This window comes from Tupaia chinensis, unplaced genomic scaffold (genome assembly GCF_000334495.1).
Source record: "Tupaia chinensis unplaced genomic scaffold, TupChi_1.0 Scaffold000502_1, whole genome shotgun sequence".
Taxonomy (NCBI): Eukaryota; Metazoa; Chordata; class Mammalia; order Scandentia; family Tupaiidae; genus Tupaia; species Tupaia belangeri.
Genome location: NW_006160014.1, coordinates 977751 through 989326, shown reverse-complemented (window position 1 = coordinate 989326; position 11576 = coordinate 977751). Strand labels below are relative to the sequence as shown.

General features: G+C 45.6%; 1 protein-coding gene across 2 annotated transcripts in view; it reads right to left on the bottom strand.

Annotated features, from left to right (window-relative positions):
• Positions 1–8223: 8223 nt before the first annotated feature.
• AHNAK (AHNAK nucleoprotein) overlaps positions 8224–11576 on the bottom strand; it is a 116117-nt gene continuing 112764 nt past the window's right edge. For both annotated transcript variants that reach the window (XM_006156588.2, XM_006156589.2), the window contains one exon: positions 8224–8561. Coding sequence is in view for 1 of the 2 variants with exons in the window: in XM_006156589.2 (XP_006156651.1) it covers positions 8554–8561 (8 nt within the window). In the remaining variant the exon portion in view is untranslated. The remainder of the gene's footprint in view (positions 8562–11576) is intronic.

Genomic DNA, 11576 nt, shown 5'->3' with positions numbered 1-11576 from the left:
GACCCCCGCTTCTTCGTTATGCACCTGCTAGAGTGAAGAGGTCTGCCCCGTCAGGTTAAGACTGGCCTGGTACCCCAGGAGGAAACTCAGGACGCTTCCAAAGTGGCTTTCTTCTAGTTTCTATTACTTGCCCCCCACCAAGAGTGCAAAGCCCCTCCCCTTACATGCCTCAAATTCTGCTAGTCCAACAGAATTTCTGGACCCCTCCCGGGTCAGTTCCTAATCTCAGTGAGATCTGTCTCCATCCTCCCAGCTGGCTGCCTGGTCAAAAGCTAACCCATCCCCATTCACAGTAGTTACCTCTAGAATCATGCACTCTATGTCCACAGGCGACACCTCCTTTCTGGTCTGCACAACTCCAGCCCCCACCCCAGGCCTCCTAAGCTGCCTCCCAGCTAACTCTAATGCCCCAGCAGTGTCCACTCGCCACACCAGGGGCCCCAGGAATTTTTATCAAATTGAACCCTTTACACACCCACCCTCACCCTATCTTTCAAATCTCCCAGGGTTCTTATAAAATCCTAAACCCAGTGCTGGTCTGTCCCTGGCTCTCATCTCCACTCCCCCCACCCCCAGCTTCCTTTTACTCAGTGCACAAATACACCCGCACACAGCCCCTCTCCTGCCTTTGATTTTTTTAAAAAGCAAAGCTCAGGGTCTTTACAAGGGCCAAGCAGCGTCAACTCCTCAGAAAGTACTGGTAATTGATTTTTTTAATTGCTCGAAAGCAAAATGTGCAAACAAAACTTGACTTAAAAGATGCAACCCGTATTGGCATAAAAACCCCAAAACATCTGCTCCATGGCAGTCAGCCCCTGGCCGGGCCACACTATCCACAGTAGCTGAACAAACGTGGAGAGTGTGCAGAGTGGCTGCAGAGTAGCAGGAGCGTGGGCCCAGGGCACTTTAGGAGGACAGGGCAAGCACTTCAGGTATCCAACTGCTAGGGGGCAACGTGGTCCGCGGCGAGGGCGCCTGCCCCGCCCACAGTGCGCGCCGCGGCGTGGCCACCAGGGGGCAGTGTCGGCTGCGGTGTCAAGGGGCGGAAGTATTGGCCAGGCTCTGGGGCATATAAACCCTGCACACCACAGGCCCGGCTCTCCCTGCAACACGTTTGATGAAACATGGCTCTCTTCTGGGCGCTTCTGTCCTCTATGTGATTTTTTAAATTTGCCTTTTTAATTTTGGGGTTTTTTTACATCTTAATTCTGAGAAACAAAAAAAAAAAAAGGAAAAACAGGACAGTCGCTAAGCATTATTGCCACCCCTTTGCTCCTTGCCAGTAATGTGTCACCCCTTTTAAAATTAGCAATAATTCCATTCCCAAACTATTTCAAGGGAGAGTTAGACAGAACCTAGAACCTGAGAGATCAGAAGGTAAAGAGGACCGGAAGTTGGAGGAGTCAACCTTTGACCTCTCCCTGACTGGTTTTTAAAATCCCCAAAGCAAAAGCCACAAGCTAATAACCTTTATCAATTGCTTACTCACTGACAGGCATTTTCGCAATTGCTTAATTATTCCTCACACAACCCAGATTCCAGCAGCCGGGCCAGACTCCTGCCCTACACTGGAATCCCCAAAGCAGGAATCTCCAGAGCCAAATAAGCTAGGGGATCCTGATGAGGAAAGTCCACCCCTCCCCAAACACACACTTGTACAAACACTGTAAAGCCACCACCCCATCATTGTCTGCCACCAAGGAGAAACTCTGATTGTAAAAATTCCAGAGCAAGCTGGGGGACTGGCAATTCCAAAGGAGATTCTATGTCAGGGGTGGAGCTGGATGGGGGCCTCCTGTCTCTCCTCCTCTCCCACCCCCTAATGCTAAGGCCCCAGATTCTTCTGCATCATTAACGCCTATGCCTTTGCCTCCAGTGCACCATCGGCTAGGTGAGTATTGTCCAACAGATAAGGATCCAGAGCCATAAAAGGTTGAGAATTTTAATTACAGCTGGGGAAATATTTACCTAGGGCAAATACAACACAGCAGGACTGAGAATAAAAAAGGAAGTGCAATTATACAAGGAAGACCTGTTCTTAAGGGGGCTGGGGACCTAAGTGCAGGAATCACTAGGTGATGCGCAAGAATGTGAACTATGTTAATACACGCAAGTTGTAAAAGAATGTGAAGATGAACTGATTGAAACCACAGAAAGGGGTGGTATCTGTGTGATGCGTGTTGATGGAAAGCAGAAGGAAGTGGGCGAAATGAAGGCCCGTTCATCGGGTTCTCTTCTGTCTGCGTGTGGCCACTCAGCCATGAAGTACATGCAACACAGGCCGGCAAACGATGGCGGGCTGGCCGGACTCAGGCTGTGGCCTCTTTTGAATGAACCCCAAGCTAAGAATGGTTTTTACATTTGAAGAAGAAGGAAGAGGAGAGAAGGAGAAAAAGTTTGTCCACTCCTGTATGATCTAAATGTATAACTATATAAATCAGTCATTTTCACTATCAATACATCAAAGTCTAAACCACAGGGAAGCCAATATATAAATAGAAGTGTCCTGTTTTTTGGGTTTTCTTTTTATTTTTTTGGAGAGGTTTTTGTTTTTGTTTTTTGCTATAGGGCGCGTGCGCTCGCCAGAGAGAGAGAGACAGAGAGACAGAAAGCGAGAAATCACTCCCCAGGGGGTTGGCCACGCCGCAATCCCTTCTCCTCCATTCTCCTCTCAGGATCTTGGGCACGCACGCACACATGCCGGTGTGAGTTTTAAGCCACCAGGTCCGGGACGCAAACTGCGGTCGACTACGTGGGAGTCCAGTGACATAGCCATTACGCTAACTGCTGGTCCCAAAGTGTCCTGTTTTTGAGAGGTATTAAGCACAAACTATGAAGAAAGAAAACTTCAACAAACTAAAAAAAAAAAAAAAAAAGATTAAAAATAAGAACTGTATTTGCATATTATTAGTTTTAGCATTCATACCTCTTAGGACCCCAGGGAAGAGAAAGACTATGTCACTTGACCACATTGTCGAGGAGACTGTGAATCTAGGTGACAACTTTTTTTGAAACGTGTCTGTTACTGCACAATCTTTAACCAAAGAAATTCTGCTCTTGCAGGAAGCTAAGGAGGAATGGTAATTATCAAACATTGCCATCCCGCTGCAAAATCCAAGGACTTGTCCTTCACTTGCCAACGCATAGTCTGGATTAATTGATCCGTAAGAAAGTGGCAGTTTTATATGTGAGACGGTCAAGGTTAGCCTGGCATAAAATCTACATAAATGACTCACCAGGCAGGAAGAGGAAGCAAAACCAACCCTCATCAACTTTATCAAGATGATGTGCATAAAATCATGTCTAGTTTACAGCTGATGCAAGGCATGGTGCTTGCAAATACCAAGGGTTTGTGGGTAGTAATTCACCATAGGGTGATTGCCACCAAAAATGGCTTCCTAGAGATGATAAAGCAAGCCTGGATTGATGATGATGGGGCCACAAAAACAATGCACTCTGAAACATGTAATTAGGGGCCGTTCCTCCCAAGCGCTTGCAGAATACACCAACGGGCACATGGAGATAATGTGAGGATGAATCATCAGTAGTTAGCCACCAACATATTTCCATGAGCAAACTAAAATTATAAAACTATAGTATGTGCAAAAATAAAATCTGAAAATAGATTCAGCTAAGCAAACACAGTTGCTGGCTTTGGAATTGAAGATTCAAGGGTTTGGAACTCAGATGCAATCCCCATGAAGTGAATGGAGTCCCAGCCTGTCACGAATGTTTTATTAACCCACTAAATATCTGACGTTACATGCCCATAGCATCCAGCCACCCTGCGTGAACGCGAGGCTCAGACAACTACAGAGCTTCTTTGAGAATTCCCTCTTATACCCTGCATAGAAGTAGTTACCCCCTTACGTCCAGGATGGGATGGAGACATGGTCTGAGATTCCCTGAGAGAGGCGGGATAAGGAGCAGACCTCAGGGCCTCAGGGCAGAAAGAAGGGACTGGAGGAGTGGGGACTCTCCTGACCCTCTGACCTGAGGCATCCAGTCAGTCTCCGAGTCCATTTCAATTTATTTTGAATCTGTCTCCTTCTCTCTACCCTATTGCCAATATCAGGCCTTCCCCATCTAGGACCTGGCTACAGCGGACAGCCTCTGAATCAGTCCCTATGGCTGCTAAAACAAAGTTCCACAGACGTAACAGCTCAAAAGACACACAAATTCATTATCTGATGGTTCCAGAGGCCAGAAGTCGGACGTGAATCTCACTGGGCTAAAAACCAAGGTGTTGGCAGGCTGTATTCCGCCTGGAGGCCCCCAGGGAGAATCTGCTTCCTTGTTTTTCAGTTTCTAGAGGCCACCCGCATTCCTTGGCTCACAGCCCCTTCCCCTTTTCCCCCACAATTGCCAAAGATCAGTCATTCCGTGCTCTTGTTTCAAATCCTTCCTTGCTACCAGTCTCCTGTAGGGTACAGTCCAGTCTCCTCACCCAAGGAGGTGTTTAGAGACAGCCTTGCCTCTAGCTCTGGCCTCAAATCCTGCCACCACCCCCTCACACACACACACACCCTTTGCTTTGGGGGTGCAGCAGTAGATGGACTTGGAAATAAAGTCATCCTTCAGGTTAGGCTGGTCAAGGCACACCGAGGCGCACATTAATATTGAAACAGGCAACAAAGCCAAGCTGCTCGCACCTCCACACCTTTGCACAGGCAGCTCCTGCTGGCTGGAGTGCCTCCCCTTCCCCAAGTCTCCTGAAGAACCAAACTCCATCCTTCATAATCCATGCAACGCTCTGGACGTGCCCATACAAAAAACATAATTCATTATTTATCCACAATTCATATTTATCTGGGCATCTTGTATTTTTATTCCTGGCCACCTTAAGTTTCCGTCAGGTCTCAATTCTTGGGTTCTTCCTCCCTGATGTCCACACTCTGTCCCTCTTACCCCAAGGACCAGGAGTCCCCTCACTTTTAATCTGGGTTCTGCCCCATGAAGGCTTAATCTACACTTTTTTTCTCTTACTGCTCACTGTAGAAAAGTTAGAAAATTCAAGTGAACAAAAGGAGCGTAATCACTCCAATGTGAATCTGAATCTGCATCATGTATGAGCAGGATCTTGTTTTGGGGCCACTGGTGAAAAAAGCCGAAACCAACATGGAAACTAAGACAGTGAATTAAGGATGTTACAGGACCGAAGACTCTTTTTATTTTTATTTATTTATTTTTAGAGAGAGATTTTTGCTATAGGGCACATGCATTCAAGGGAATGACAGAGAAAGACAGAAAGTGACAAACCGCTCCCCAGGGAGGATGGCCATGCTGCAATCCCTTCTCTTCCATTCTTCTCTTGGGATTTTGGGCACACATGCAGTCCCACCCAACATGAGTTTTAAGCCACTGGGTCTGAGACTCGAACCATAGTCGACTACATGGGACTCCAGCAATGTAACCATTATGCTATCTGCTGGTCCCTCAAAACCCTTTGAATTCTATCTCTCTGCCTCTCTCAGGCAGGACCACATTGATAACTAAGTAGTCCTGGAGAGAAGACCCTTGCTCCCAAATAAGACCCTCCCCCTTTGTTTCTGGCCAGGCAATTTGAGGAATTTATGAACAGGAAGTGCTAATCAAAATTCCTAACAGATTGAAAATCATTATGCCCTATTTTCCCTGTCTTCTTTCTTTCTTTCTTTCTTTTTTTTCTTTCTTTTTCTTTTTATGGAAAGGTTTTTTGCTATAGGGTTCATGCGCTTGCCAGAAAGACAGAGAGAGACAGAGACAGAAAGTGAGAAAATAACCTCCCAGAGGATGGCCACGCCACAATCCCTTCTCCTCCATTCTCCTCTCAGGATCTTGGCACACATGAACACGCACCCAGGATGAGTTTAAGCCTCCGGGTCCGGGACTCGGACTGTGGTCGACTACATGGGAGTCCAGAAACATAGCCATTACGCTAACTGCTGGTCCCCTGTCTTCATTTCTAAATGAAGACAAAACCTGCTTATGAAACCAGATTCTTCTTAAATAACAAATCCGTCTAAAATGTATTCATTTCACAGCTGATTAAATTTCAAGACTTATTTTACCATTATATCACTGTTAATAAATGTGAAATGTTAACCAGACAATCAAAAAACCTTTTTCAAAGAATTATTTATTTTAATTTGACCAGAGAGACATATAGAGAGGGGGAAAGTGAGAAAGCAAGCCACCAGTCTGGGACTTGAACCGTGGTTGGCCATGTGGGAATGTCCAGCATCTTTACCACCATGTCACCTGCTGGTCCCCCAAAAAAACTTTTTAAAAAATCACTTATTTATTACTATCATTATTTTTAAATGTGACATAGGGCACCTGTGCTTACTAGTGTGGGGGTGGGAGTGGGAGAGTGAGAAAGCAAGTCACCAGGTCTGGGACTTAAAATGTGGTCAGCCATGTGGAAGTCCAGCGCTTCAATGACCACTCCACCCGCTCACCCCACTTTAAAAATTTTTTAAAGTCATTATTTCATTCATGAGAGTGAAAGAAAGAAAGAGAAGTTGTCGATAAGGACTCATGTTGTGGTTCCCCCAGTTTCCCAGCCAGTCAGGACCATGGGCTTGTGCAGCCAGCACGTGCAGGTCAGCTGGAGAACTGAACCTGCGATCTTTCATATAAGTCCAGCATTGCAGACCAGTGCATTACTTCTGCACCATTGAGCCAGCCCTCAAAAAAGTGCCTTTACCATCTACCACCGAAGAACAAGAATTTTAGCCCAGAGGTGGGAACTTTGAAAAGTATGTGCCTAAAGAAATGTATTAACTGGGGCCAGCAGGTGGAGTGGAGGTTAAGACACTGGACTCCCACATAGCTGACCATGGTTTGAGTCCCAGTCCCAGAAGCTTGGAAATCTCGCCAGATATGCATATGTGTCCAAAATCCCAGGAGGAGAATGGAGAAGAAGAGACTACAGTGCAGATAACCCTTCTGGGACGGGGGAGGGGTGTGTGTGTAGGTGATTTGTCACTTTCCCTCTCACTGTCTCTCTCTCTGGCGAGTGCACATGCCCTATAGCAAAAACTAAATTAAAAAAAAAAAGCTATTGATTGACATGTTAAAAATGACATTATTTCTTGGGGTCAGCAGATGGTGTAGCGATTATGTCACTGGACTTCCACATGGCCAACCTTGGTTCAAATCTTGTCCCTGGTGGCTTGAAAGTCATGCTGGGCATATGTGTTTGTGTGCCCAAGATCCCAGGAAGAGAGTGGAGGAGAAGTAATGGCAGCATAGCAATGCTCACTGAGGGGTGATTTCTAAATTTCACTCTCACTGTCTCTCTCTCTCCCTAGTGAGCACATGTGCCCTATGGCAAAAGCCTCTAAAAAACCTACACACACACACACACACACACACACACACACACACATACATATACATATATATGTATATATATATATATATAAAATTACATTTCAGGGAGCTAGCAGGTGGCATAGTGGTTAAGATGTTGGACTCCCACATAGTTGACCATGGTTCGAATCTCAGACCTGGGGCTTGAAAATCATGAAGGATGCATGTGTGCATACATGCCCCAAAATCCCAGGAGGAGAATGGAGGAAAAGGGATTGTGACTTGACCATCCCTCCTGGGGGTGATTTCTCACTTTCCCTCTCACTGATTCTCTCTGGAGAGCACACGTGCCCTGCGACAAAAAAAAAAAAAAAAAAAAAATTAAAACAAGTTTTAAAATTACATTTCAGTTTGTTTAGACGAACAAGAAGAGAAAGGAAGAAGTGAAGAAGAAAGAGGAAACGAGGGAGAAAGAAAAGAGGGGATGGAGGGAATGTGCTGGCGCTCTCTCCAGGTCTCAGGCACATGGAGGCAGTCATCATGTGTTGACTCTGAAAATGAAAAAAGAAAAAAAAGGGACAAGAAAACAGCCTGCAGCCAGACGCTGGCCAGATGATAATGCAACTGGCCCCGTGGGGAAAAGTTCCTGAGTCTGTGTCCTGGGACGTCCCCGTATGCCAGGGGCATAGGTGCCCGTAAGTTGTATCTGCTGAATCTAGGGAGGATGCTGAATCTTAGAGGCATGAGGACCCTGTTGCTGGTGCCTCTCTCTCTTTCTCTCTGTCCAAAGAAATAAATAAACACACTTGAAAAATATATAAATAAAGAAGAAAGCTACCTGCTGTAGCCAGTTCTACCAGTTATTTTAACAACCTCAGGCAAGAGAAGACAGTAAAAACAATAGGGCAGACACCGAACTGATGCTCGATAAATGTTTATTGCATGAATGAGGGAATGACCACCGCTTGAGCCCCATAGCTGCCAAAGCCCACCCCAGTTACAAACCTAAGCCCACGCCCACCCCCTTAGAAGCAAAGAAACACACAAATAAAGCTTCTGCAGAGTCCTCCACCCAGAACTGGCCGGGGCTAGAATGGCGCCTGCTCTGAAAAGCCACCTCGTGGAAGGTATTCCTCTAACTGCAGGTGTTTGTGTCCTTTGGCACAGCAATATGTAATTTCCCATTTTTAGAACAATGCTGCAAAGAACAGTCATAAAAACAACCTTCAGAGGGGGCGGTTTTCTTCCTGGCCACTGCTACAGCCCTGTAAAACAACAACAAAGAGATTTTTATTCAAAACGTTCTTTGCATCTCTTCATAAGATCAGATTATTAACTTTACACAATCTGAAAAAAATAGCCACCACACACAACCCTTGGAAGAGCATCCAAACAAACTTGCGTTTGGGAAGGGCACATTTGGAAACTGTTCTGCTGGTAGGTCTGTTTTGGCCTCGACACGCCTCTCTCTGTGTGGTTTCTATGCGGTAAGGGTGAAAAGGAAGCTCGCAAAAAGCCAGTGTCTGTCCTTTGGGTGCCCCCGTACAAGGCTCAAGCCAGAAGAGGACAATGTGTTCTTGAAAACATCCAAATGGCAGAGGAAGGTGAGAAACCAGGAAGAGATCTGCCCCCTCTAGTCATAGCCATTAAGAATTTTCTTTAGGGGACCACCAGTTGGCATAATGGCTATGTCATTGAACTCCCATGTAGTTGACCGTGGGTTCGAGTCCCAGACCTGGTGGCTTAAACTTACGCCGGGCGCGTGTGTGTGCATGCCCAAGATCCTGAGAGGAGAATGGAGGAGAAGGGATTGTGGCGTGGCCATCCCCCCTGGGGGGTGATTTCTCACTTTCTATCTCTCTGTCTCTTTCTGTCTTTCTGGTGAGCGCACGCGTCCTATAGCAAAAAACTCTCAAAAAAAAAAAAAAAAGAATTCCCTTTCGTTATCATCTCCCAGCTGATTTCCCCTCTTGCTTGTCCTCTTTCTGCCTCATAACCCAAGAAATCAGCTTCCATACCTCAGGAGCAGTCTTTCATGTTCCTTCCCCGTCTTCCTTCACCTTCCTCCACCCTCCTTTCTACTCACCTCCTCCACTCTGGGCACGTCCTACCCATCTCCACCCGAACTTGCCCATTGTTCTCCCTGCTGGCCTCCTGGCCTCATCCCGTTCACCTTCCGTGTGGGGCTGCACACTCCTGACTTCCTCTCACACCTGTGCTCTAAAACACTCAGCAACTCCTATTCCCACAGAAAAAGTCCAGCTTTCTTAGCAGGACCTCAGCTGGAGTCAGTCTTCCTTTCACTCATTCCCACATAAATCCTAGGCACCGTCCCCAAACTCCACCTTTGTTGGCTAGGTACTAACTCACTCCCTCCCTCAACTTAAAATGGACTTCCCACGGCCAGCAGGTGGTGTGGTGTTTGGGATGCTGGACTCCCACGTGGTCAACCAGTTGAGTCCCAGATCTGGCAGCTCCCTCTCTCTCTCTCTCTTATGTGTGCCCTAGTAGCAAATTAAAAAATAATACTAATGATAAATAAAATTAAGCAAACAATTCTTAAAAAAAAAAAAAAAAAAAAAAAGGAATGATTTTTCAGGTACTCCACACTAAATCCTAACCATTTTTGAAGATCAGCCTAAATAATACCTCTGTCTGACCTATCCAGTTCATAATGATCCCCTAACCCTTAGCACTGAGATTCTGCCCCCATTCATTCGGTATACAAGGACATTTTTTAAAGTTCTTAGAAAAAAATTAAAATATGAGTTTAGTTTGATGCAATAAAAAAAAAAAACTCTGAAATTTATACACAATCTTTTTTCTTTCTTTCTTTTTCATACTGGAGGGTACGTGTGCCCACCAGAGTGGGGGGGAAGCACCCCTGATGGGGAATGGTCATACCACAGTCCCTTTTCCTCCATCTCTCCCTCGTTTCAGGATTTTAGACACACACACGTGCACATAGACCTGCCATATTTCTCAAGCCACCAGGTCCAGGGCCCTAACTGCAGTCAGCCATTTGAGATACAGCTGCCTTAACGACCAGGCCACAGAGTCAGCCCTCTTTATTTTTTTTTTAAGTTTATTTCTCTTTCTTTCATGAATAAAAGAGAAAGAGACAGCATCTTCACCAGGGTCTTGGTGCCACAGTTCCTCAGCCTTCACCCAGCCCCAGATCACGGGGCATACTGGCACATGTAGGGAGGTTTCTGGACTTGAACCAGGAACTTTCTCATGTGGAATTGTCTCACAGAGTATCGCATTTTACTGTTGTGCCATCATTTGGCCCTGAGTCTTTTTTTTTTTTAAAGTTTTTGCCATAGGGTGCACGTGCTTTCTGGAGACAGAGACAGAGAAAGAGAAAGTGAGATATTGCCCCTCTCCCAAGGGTGATAGCCATGCCACAATCCCTTCTCTTCCATTCTCCTCAGGATTTTGGGCATGCACAGATTTGTGTCTAGTGTGATTTTTCCAGCCATCAGGTCCAGGAAAACCATGGTCAGCCATGTGGGAATCCAGCATCTTAACCACCATACCACCTACTGGCCCCTCCAAGTCTTTTAATTTTATGCATTTTTCATGAATTTTCTGAAAACCCCTTGTATGTATCCTTCGTCAAGAAATTTGCGTAACTTTTCTTTTTTCAAATGTGTGTTGAATTGTTTGGAGGAGAAAGATGTTAAACCTCTTTAAGAGGCTTGAAAGGAACTAAGGACTAATAAAGTGACATTTTTATACTACCATGTATTGAGCAATTGCTGTGAACCTGACCCTGGGTTGAGCACTTCATATGAGTGAGGTCACTGGAACTTCAATGAGACCATAAGGTAAGTACGGCTGTCCCATTTTTACAGATGAGAACACAAAGGCTTTGAGAAATGAAATCACTTCCAGGAGCCTCACAATTTAAAAGGAGTGGAGGGACCAGCAGATGGTGTAATGGCTACATCTCTAGTCTCCCACATAGTCAACCATGGTTCAAGTCCCGGACCTGGCATCTTGAAACTCATGCCAGGCACATGTGCAATTCCAAGAGGAAAATGGAGGAGAAGGGATTGCGGTGTGACCATCCCCTCTGGGCAGTGATTTCTCACTTTCTAACTCTCTCTCTGTATTTCTGGCGAATGCTCATGCTCTATAGTAAAAATCTCTCGAAAGAAAGAAGAAAGAGAAGAGAGAAAGAGAAGAAAGAAAGAAAGAAGAAAGAAAGAAAGAAAGAAAGAAAGAAAGAAAGAAAGAAAGAAAGAAAGAAAGAAAGAAAGAGAGAAAGAAAGAAA